At 47.3% G+C, this 10,466-nt stretch overlaps 1 protein-coding gene across 1 annotated transcript; it reads left to right on the top strand.

Annotated features, from left to right (window-relative positions):
- Nucleotides 1–473: 473 nt before the first annotated feature.
- Nucleotides 474–10,033, top strand: rab11fip5b (RAB11 family interacting protein 5b (class I)). The gene is made up of 6 exons (XM_037460837.2): nt 474–1,297; nt 3,005–3,537; nt 3,916–4,507; nt 5,068–7,464; nt 8,421–8,550; nt 8,831–10,033. The coding sequence occupies exons 1-6, from the start codon at nt 918–920 to the stop codon at nt 9,089–9,091; spliced, it is 4,293 nt and encodes a 1,430-aa protein (XP_037316734.2). The 5' UTR covers nt 474–917; the 3' UTR covers nt 9,092–10,033.
- The last annotated feature ends 433 nt before the right edge of the window (nt 10,034–10,466 follow it).

Genomic DNA, 10,466 nt, shown 5'->3' with positions numbered 1-10,466 from the left:
TTTTGAACCCATACAAAAGGCACAATCTTGACTACGTCACCTCCACCTGGCGGTCTTTGTTATGTTTTTGTAGTCGATGCTCTCTTTTGAGCTCATTCTCATCAGCCTGAACTCTCACTCGTCTCCACCAGGTGGCGTGGTAGCTGCAAGAATGACAGCAACCTGGTGAAGTTCAACAGTAATAGTAATCAGTAATCTATCAATAAAGGGCTGTTGTTTAATTTGAATGTACTGATCTGTCCACTAGTGCACCTCAAATAATGACTGATCAGCATAAATGGCCCATTACAATAAATCCGTTATTACTAAATGAACTACTCTTTTTTTGAATAAAATATTCAATGTCTTCTCGTTTTATTTTTTTTCTCTCATTTTTTTCAAGTGTTTTTGATTCGTCGAGTTCGTTTGAGACCATACTTCTGGACAACAAAGAACAATAACGGACGTCATCATTTTCACGGACGTTTCCGGGCAGCTATACGTCCTGCTGCTCGGCACGAGGACACGCTGCTGAATGCGCGTCCTCCCCGCGCCGTGCACGTTTCGCCACGCACGTCGCGCTCTGCGCTCTCGGACAGTAAACTGAGTAACGGATGCGACATGCAACCACGAGTCTTTTATTTTGGGGATGGTTCCAGTCGTTTGATTGATCGGATCCGGGAGCGTCCCGCAGACCATGACGCAGAACCCGCTGCTTCCATCTGACGCGCTGACCTCGGTTAAACCCCGTGACACTCCGCACACTTTGGAGATATCCTGCAGAGGCGTTTTCCTTTTTTTTTTTTTTTTTGCGCAGCACGGAACCTCTGGCGCAAACCCAAAGGGCGCCGTGGTGGAGATGATCTCCAGATGAACCGACGCGGCCTTTGAGTGATACTACGATCAATAGAGGACGCGCAGACAGCTCGTTGTGCACGATGATGTCACTGATAGATCTGGACGATGATCAGCGGTGGGTGCCCACTCATGTGAACATCACCGTGCTGCGCGCACGGGCACTGCGAACCAAGGGCACGCACGGCAGCCGCTACCTCTACACCACCATCCAGGTGGGGAAGGAGAAGTACACCACCGGGCTGGTGGAGAAGGCGCCGGTGCCCGAGTGGAACGAGGAGTGCTGCTTCGAGCTGCTCCCCGGGATCCTGGAGGATGGCGGCCGCGGCGCCTACCCGCCGGGGAGCGGGGACCTGGTCCTCACGGTGATGCACCGGGTGCTCATCGGACTCGACGTGTTTCTAGGTCAAACCACCATTCCTCTGGACAAGATATTTCACGAGGGGATGTGCCCTCGAGATGAGTACGTTGTGTTTGCATTGTGATGAAGCTGCATGACAAGCCGTGAACCACAGTGTACTGCTCTCACACACAAGTGATGGGTCATTGGTTTCTCGTGTCAGACAGAGCCCGTATGTCAAAACAGCAATACCACAGTGTATAAAAAACTCTGTTATAGGTGAAAGCCTCTCCAGATCTTACTCATGTGTTAACGTAGACTTAAAAGTACACTTTATGCATGGTACCTCCCATCCTCATATGGGTAATAATTAGTAATGCAAACATCCAGCTGGTTATTTTAGACTGCAGTCCAATCTATAGGATTCATTAGTTCATTCTATTTCTTGTTAATCGAAAGTAACAAGTGTTGGTTTATAAAATATTGGCTCTCAGAATGCAGTGGATTAGAGTTATTAAGTATAGCATGAAGTGAAAGTGATTAATGTAAAAGTACCACAAAAAACACATGAGTAAATATACTTTGGGGTTTTCTTCTCTCACCTGATTGGATGAGTTAATAATGATTACTAACTGTCTACTTTTACGACTTAAGAAAACACAACAGTTGATGAAGGATGTGACTTGAAAAACACGACACAGAAAAGGCTTGAACCATAAATGCAACTGGCTCATTAAATGCTTGTCCCCTAGGCTGTAGCATGGTTTCCCATAATGCAATGCAGATCAACAAGATGAGAGGCTGTTTCCACTGTGGAACAAGTGATTTTTAGCCAGAAAGCTTCCAAGCACAATGCAAGTCCTCCATTTTCTTCACGCAGGAGATAGAAGTGATGTGTTATGTTGGAGTGGAACAAGTATTTGGATATCTTTCATTTAGTATCAATACCACATTGTAGGAATATTGTGTTATTCAGTAGCTTACCTAAAGAACAGTCCATAGAAGCATTAAATAAATCGGAAGTACCAAAAGTAAAAGCACTCATTATGCCAAATAGACTGTTTTAGAATCACATATTTTATATGATTGGATTAGAATCATTGATGCATTGACGTGTGGACCATTTTAATGTTAGAGTTGATAAAGGGGGAGATCAGTTCAACATCTTTACAAAATCCGTCTCTTCATTCATTCAGCTCTGAAAACTACAGGAAAGTGGAAACATAAAAAATATGCAAGGCATGCCCATAATAATGAACTATGGTAGAAAATGTGTAGTTGTGTCTGCGCTTTGTGGTTCAGTGAGTTAGGATGTGAGTGCAGTTTACACTGCAAGTTATTTGGTTGCTGCGGAGCATCTTGAAAATAGCTTGGAGACTTTCCAATTGGCCTGACTGTGAGTATTTGACAGGTGACTCAACAGGACTCCCCTCCGAAGCAAAGCAGCACATCTGGCTTCAATTGGGGGCTCTGCGACCTCTCTGCGCTCAGTGAAACTCACTGGATTCCTGCTGTTACTTTTGGCTCTGAAACAAATTCAATGAATTTAGTAGGAGGATTGCATAGGTTGACTCTTGGTACAGTTTTGTCTCTTACCTCTGTTGTCAAAGAGTATGAGTGGAAACCCGCAAGCAGTATTTTCAGATTATGTAATAGGTGGAAAGTTTTGCCAAAAGGAAATCAATGGGGTTTTTTTGTGGTGGTTTGTTCAGTCCCTGCATGGCCAGAAAACACATTCAACCTCTGACGTGTAAACACATCACTCTTCAGTAACGCGTTTATTTAAAGCAGTGCTAAAGATCCACTGTCCCTTTTCCCTCGTGCCTCCAGGTGGTTCAAGCTCAACTCGAAGGCGGGCAGAAAGGCGAAGGAACGTGGGGAACTTCAGGTCACGGTCCAGTTCACTCGCAATAACATGACCGCCAGCATGTTCGACCTCACCATCAAGGACAAATCCCGCTCCGCTTTCGGCAAGCTCAAGGACCGCGTCACGGGGAGGAAGCGGGGCGACGTGGAGTCCTCCTCGGCCATCTTGCCGGGCCGCTACGCCGCCCTGTCCGGGACCCTGGGGCAGCCGTTTGGTCAGGAGGGGGGCGGCGGACCGGCGGCGCCGCGAGACGCGGAGATGGCAGAGGAGAAGAGGAGCAAGGTGAAAGACTTCTTCAAAGGGAGGCTGCGTAAGTCGCCCAACACCGGGTCCTGCTCGTCCCTGGCTTCGGAGAGTAGCGTGTCCTCCGTGGCCGGCGATAGCCCCGGCCCTCCGCCCAGCCTGGATCTGATGTCAGACCCTCCCAGCTCACCCATCTACACTAGCAAAGTGAGGGTGGACGCCCATTACGGAGAGACAGACTTAGCTAAAAAAGGTAGGCCGTGGCATCATGTATGTACGCGTGACACGAAGGTAGGTGACCGGTTTCACTGACTGATGATAAATCACATTCCTGCAGTGTTTCAAGGCAAAGGGTGGGCCGACCTCTCTGTAAATTAGGACAACCTCTACAAACATCATTAAAAAACTTCATGCAAAATGTGCTATATGTATTGAGCATGGGAAGTATTTTAGGCCCTCGTACAATAACTTAATCTATCGCCAGACAAGAAGAAAAGGTTCTGGGTCCAATAAAAAGTCTTAAAGTCTTAAGTCTTTATTTACTTTTGATCTTGAAAGAAAAAAAAAAAGACGTAGACACAACATGTTTGAGTTTTGTTTTTCATGATGAATGTCTTCCTCCTCCCACCAGTGCTCACCAGCCAGCACACCACCAAGGTCCTCACACACAAGCGAGCCTTCAGCGATGAAGCCAGTAAGATCACGACGGCCGTCCCTCGATCAAATCTCGCAGTGGAGTCCCTGAAAGGCCCGACCATGTCTCAGTCCAAGTCTTCCTTGTGCATAAACGGCAGCCACGTCTACAACTCGGAACCGTCGACTCCAAAGACCTCCGCGGCCCACCAGTCCAAGCTGGCCCTGCTGGAGAAGTGCTCGCCTCTCTCTCGGTCCCTGCAGAACCTCACCAAGGACAGAGGTTCCGCCGCCGAGGGCCGCCGCTGGTCCTTTGACAAGATAAGGAAAGAGGAAAAGGACGAAGAAAGGGAAGCTCAGGTTCCGTCGCCTCCGACTCAGGGAGGGGGTCGCCCTGTGCAGGCGGAGATGGCGGCCGTCTCGCCTGCCGCGCTTTCACCCGACATAGGGAGGAAGCTGAGAAAGACGTTGTTCTCCGGAGGGAGGAGCGATTCTCTGCCGGCTAAGTCAGACCTGAACCAAGCCGGCTCCGCGTCTGAGGGGAGGCTCAGAGGCTGGTTCGGCTCCGGGGAATCTCAGAATAAGCCGAGGTGAGTGGCTTGCAGCCTTTTGTTGGGGCTCCACGGCGGTTTGGATGCACAGGATCCTGGCTCGTTCAGCCGCGCGTGTCCTGAGGTCGTTTGCTTTAGTTCCTCTAGTTCACTTCGTGTTCCCGCCATATCATTATCTCACACTATGTTTTCCACAACTGGCACTCAAGCATTTCCATTATCTTTACGTACATGTTTCTTCTCTCTATCGACGATGCAACATTATGGTGGTTTTGAAAAAAATATATGCTTTTGCAGAAGCTGATTAGCTGCCAGTGCAAATGATCCTGAATGGCTACAATGCATTTTATTCATTTTGCTTGATTATTTTGCAAATGCTGCAAAGTGCTTTGCTTTTTTTAATTTTTTTTATTAAGTTCCTGTTTTCATGATTCTTTCATCTGGCCAGTTTGATGTCTCCTGATGTCTCCTGATTTTTTAGGTAACAGAAATGTCACCTAATATTTCTGATGTCTGCTCTGTTTGACCAAGAAAGTTGTTCCCCATTTGGTAACACGGCACCTACTAAGAGGACTATTGTGCCCTGTTTTCCTCTACAGGCTGGAAGTTTCTCCTAAGGTAGAAAGCAGCTCAGACGCACCCCCTCCCCTCCCCCCTCGCTCCCCCGTACCCTCCCAGTACCCCCCTCCTCCCGCCTCCCCCTCCGGTCATGTCTCGCCCCACGACAGCAATCACACCAATCCCTTTACGCCCTCTAACTCTCCCTCCCCTAACGCGATCTCCCCCGCCCACCTTTTCCCTTCACATGTGCCGCGCAACCCCTTTTTTGAGGATCTCATAGCGGAAGAGTCTCAGAGGTCCCCCCCGTTCGGCTCGTCCCCCTTTCATTACACCACGCTGCCTTCCCAGCCCTGCACATCCAGCCCTGCTCATGGCGTGAAAGCTACGAGCATGGCTCACATGAGGCGGGAGCGCCCACGGCCAGTAGCTAGGCAGATATCTCTCCCCGCCATGTTACCCCAAACTGCCTCGCCTGAACCCTGCGCCCCTCGCTCCATGTCGGAGAGTGCAGGGGAACCGGAGGACTCTTTCGAGGCCTTCGCCTCCAGCAGGCTCAACTCACCCAAAGGGAGGCTTCCTCAGAAGCAGCCGAGAGGCACTGCAACCTCGTCCCATAGACGTAGTTGTCTTCCGGTTAACAACGGCACAAATAATCCTGCGCAAGAGCTGCAAACGTGCGAAGAGGAGCCTCCGCCTTTGCCTCCGCGGAAACTTCTACGAACTCCAGCGAACGAGATTTACTCCGACGGCTGGCTGCACAGGGGTCAAGAGCTGGCTGTCCACAAAGAAGCCTACCTGCTCTCGCAGACCGGAGTGGCCTCGCTGCAACGTGGAAGAGAGGGAGAAAACAAAAGGAACGCTGCATCTCCAGACCCCCCCACCAGCAGCGAGACCTCCGGCTCCTTCGGCGCCTCCTCTCAGCCGCACGCGAAGGAGACTCCGCCAGGATTCGCGGGCGAAGACAAGCTCAAAAAGTTCAAATATGAACCTTTGGAGGATGAAACGGACCGCTGGGGAGGGACGTTGTTTGAGCAAGACCTGTACGGACGCATGTGCAGAGGAAACTACGGGCGGCCCAAAGTAAACCGTTTGTCGCTGAGCGCTGACGAGACGACTGCATCTGTGAACTTAAGACCTAAGATACTTGTTAATAGTGAGACAATTGTAGCAGATGTTTCAAACATTCCATACACTACGTCCATAACGCTAGAAGCACTTAAAACTACCACCACTCCTGCAGAGAAGGTGGAGTTTTATCCATCTGAAACCACAAGCCTCAACAACAATGCATCGTCCTCATCAACGTTGGGAGATCTGAACATGAACGTTAACACCTCCGATTTTGGTTTCATTGATTCAGATGGCTCTTCTCAGTCAGATGTGGTTGACACTCTCAAAGGCATCGTGAGTTTTGGCGGGACTTTTCCACATCCGACAGAAGCGCCACAGATAGCTGCTTACCGCGTCGAGGCGGCCACCACACCTCAGGATGTGTTCCCTTTGAAGGACACTTACATTCCTCAGATGAACTCTTCCTTTGAAATAACTGCTTCATCCAACCGACTGTACCAATTCTCTCCAGTTTGCAAAGAGTACGGTGAGCTGAACAACGTGGTACAACGCGGTAAACCCGGGTTGAGCAGCAGAGAGACGGCTGCTTCTTCGGAACAAAGTCAAACGTCTGAAAAAGACGCTGAAACCCGTGAAGTTTTATCTAGGAGTTTAAGGGATTTTATTAAGACGCAAAATGACTTTGATGACAATGGAAACGCGCAGGGTAAAACAGGACCGCTAAACCCAAAGGAGACCTTTGCTGGTGTGGTGAGTGCACGTTTCCGGCCAAAAGGAGTGTCCCGACAGAACAGCAGCGGCAGCCCGAGCAACCAGAGCAAGAGTGCAGACACAGAGTTGGAGCAGTTCCTGTCCCTCGTTCAGAACATTTCAGAATCCAGCGAGGGGCCGCTGTCATACCAGCCCTCCAAATCAGCTTTCTCTTCCTCAGTGGCACTAGGGGATCATAGCACCACACAACCCGGCGATCCCACTGCGACACCATTAGCGTCTCCAAACGGAAACCCAACGGAGGCAGGAAAAGCCTCCCGTGTAGCCTTTGAAGACCTTCACGCTCAGGTGGCACCCAACCCGAGAACCCCGTCAAAGTCAAGGATTGGGCCGTCTTTGCGGGAAGCCTCCTCTTCCTCCGTCCCAGACGCACTCCCCCTGTCAGCTGACCCGCCGGCCGCGCTCCACCCTACCCCTGTCTGTCGCCCCTCCATGCACCCCTCCGACACGGGGCCCAGCGCCACTCTGGCTGTGGCCCCCTACACCTCCTACTCCACCACCTCCACCACTGACCGGCCCCCAGTCGATGCACGGCACTCACTTTTGCCTGAGGAGACTCTGGCCGCTTGCAGCCTGCCCCGTCAGGAGAGCAGGTGAGAACCCCTCAGCACCAAGATACGACACGTGTAGCGCTTTGACAAGCCGTAGGTCTCCGCATAAGCTGCAGAAACATTTGATTTTCTGGCTTTGGTTACTTTGTTTACTGCTGGATGTTGAACGCATGCTATTAGTTGCTCTTGGCTTTGCTTCACATTTATGTTACTCATCCCATTATTCAGTTTCTTGTGTTGTTGTTTTTTTGTTCTATGTTCCGTCTAAATGTAGCTACTTTGACCACCTGATAACTCATGTCCAGATATCTAGTTCTAGAGTACTTCAGATCACTTTCGATCCTGTATGTATGTACGCATATGAGATCACTAAAATGGGCCAAAGGTTATGTCGAAGAATTACTTTTTTGAAACGCATCAGGGCACCCAGTCCCAGTGAATCAGTCCCAGGAAACAAATCATTTGTGTTCCTTGTGAGACACTGTATGCACTGTGTTTGGGTTCATACTATATTAACAGCAGACGCCGGTGAGGAAACTTCATATTTAGAATATTTGTGCTTTAATCATCGACAAAGGACCACAAAGTCACTTATTTGTGATTTTGAAACTGGGCTCTTCTTTCTTCTGTGATCACAGAGTGGCTTTTAATCCTGGTTGTTATGCAGACGTTTGTTTCTAAACTTGACCTCGCTGTTATTATGGGTCGCTCTTTTTGTTGTGTAACTCAACCCTGTGACCCCGAGACTCACCCCTCCCCAGTAGCGAGTAAATCTCTGCACTTGCAAACTCGACAGATATGGCTGCCGATATCGATGCTCAGAGAAGCTTTGCCTCTTTGTTGCTCATTGCTCCTTTCACAGATTTCCTTTACATTTTATGATCTGCTTCGAAGTGAGACTCAGTAAAAACCGCCATGCCACACAAGAGTAGCCGTGATATTCGCTCAATTGGACCATAGTGTGTTAAAATACGAGTGCTGACGACTTCACTTTGCAGAACTCATCCAGTGAAGCCGCTCAGTCAATTGGAGAAGAAGGACAGTCGCTCGGTTCTGGAGAAGCTGAAGTCCACCATCAACCCTGGACGCGTTGCCCACCAGGTGGCAGCCGAACCCGAGAGGAGTCCGGTACGCAGACACAAGAAAACATCATTAATATTAATGCGTCTAGAATAGCTCATAAATGTTACCTGCTTTTTTTTTGCGATTTTCAATCTAAAAAAAAGTGTTTTATAGGATTTAGCTTTTCTGTTTATTGTTCTAATTGTTCAGACTGTTTTGTCATATTGTATTTGCTCTGTCAGTGAAAGGCTCCGTTGCAAACTCTGTTGTTAAAGGTGTTATGCAGATAACGCTATCGTTATAATAAGAAGGAAAACACATGCATCTGTAACAAATGTTCCCGTAGGAGGTGCCAGCGGACCACTCGGCCCAGTACCAGCACCTGACCAACATGGAGCTGATCTCGCTGCTCCTGCAGAAGGAGATGGACCTGCAGAAGCAGGCGGCGGCCTCCGAGCGGCAGGCGGCGCAGACGCACAAATGTGAGGCGGAGCTGAAAAAGGTCAAGTTACAGGTCCGAGACCTGGAGGACTACATCGACAACCTCTTACTGCGGATCATGGAGCAGACGCCAACGCTGCTTCAAGTTCGCAATAGACACAAGTGACGACACGGTGTGTGATTCTGGAGAATACCGTCTCCTCCAGAGTGGTTATTATTTAAGGTTGTTGCAGTCAAATTTACGCTCGCACACAAAATCGGATTCCACAATCATCCAGGTCTTCCCACTGCTAATACTGCCTTGTTGATGTAGACACAATATTACCCAACATGCATGCTGGTTACTAGGCCAATTTGGCACAAACAGAAAACAGAATGAACAAGCCCTTTCTGAAAGCCAAATAATTATTTTACTCGTGCTTTGTAGAATAAATAAAGGTAGTCAGCTGTTTTCAAATTAAACTTCACACTCAATGCTTTCAGACGTGCATAAAATAATATACAGGCTTGAGAAAACATCACTTTAAGGATTAAAGTAGTTCCTTCGTTAAAATATGCTGTTAGCCTCAAGTAACTCCTGAAATTAGATCTGTCAAAATGCAAAAAAAAATGTGTTGACTAGGTTTTAATGTCAAACTGTTTTGAAATTCAACGGTTAACTTGAGGTAATTGCATATGTTCAATTAGAATTTAACAAACAAACAAAAAAAACAAAAAAATAGCAGTTTGTCATAAAATTCTGCGCTGCTTAACGTCCTTCAATGATAAATGAAAAACACCATTTGCATTTGAGCTTTAAAAATAATAATCAGGATAAAGATTCATTATTTGTATTTTGTATTCTTTAAAAAAAATAATAATTAATTATTAAACAACAATCTGATGTTTTCTGTCCATTTTGCATTTCCTGTGTGTAAAAAACATTTCACTACAGAGATAAAATTATCAATGCAATAAATACGATTATTATGAGTTATTTCTATAAAATTCTTTTGACATAATAATTTATTTTCAGATGCCACTGTCTCTGTCACTGTATCAACGTAGCCACTTGTAATGCTTTACATGACCACTGTACTGTATGAAAATAAAGCGAACATGAGCCAAAGTTGTGACGTGTTTATCTCGTTGGTTTGTCGCTGACAGACTCATGATGGCTGTGTTGCAATATATATTTTGAATATTAGTCTATGGCATTTTTTGACGAGCTAGGCTAGGATTTTTTTTGTCGAAGGAGAGTGTGTCTTTTTTTTTAATAACACTTGAACAACCTCATGATGGGAATGTGTGAAATGCTGCCCGCACTGCTCATGTATTTCCACCAGAGGGCAGTAACGAGCCTACTGTACAGTCAGAGTGGAAACCTTCTGCACTTATTTTAGCTTTTTAAGTGTGTGCCTGCAAATCCTTTGTTGTTTAAGGCTAGATTTTGATTGAAAGACAGATATCAGTAAAGTAAAGTAAAGAAAAAGAAGAGCATTGGATCATTTACTTATTTTTACTCCCAACAGAGTGAAAAATGTCTTCGACAGAAGACTCTT

Source organism: Pungitius pungitius, chromosome 2 (assembly GCF_949316345.1).
Source record: "Pungitius pungitius chromosome 2, fPunPun2.1, whole genome shotgun sequence".
Taxonomy (NCBI): Eukaryota; Metazoa; Chordata; class Actinopteri; order Perciformes; family Gasterosteidae; genus Pungitius; species Pungitius pungitius.
Note: the sequence above shows the minus strand (reverse complement) of the source record. Positions and strands in the feature narration are given on the sequence as shown.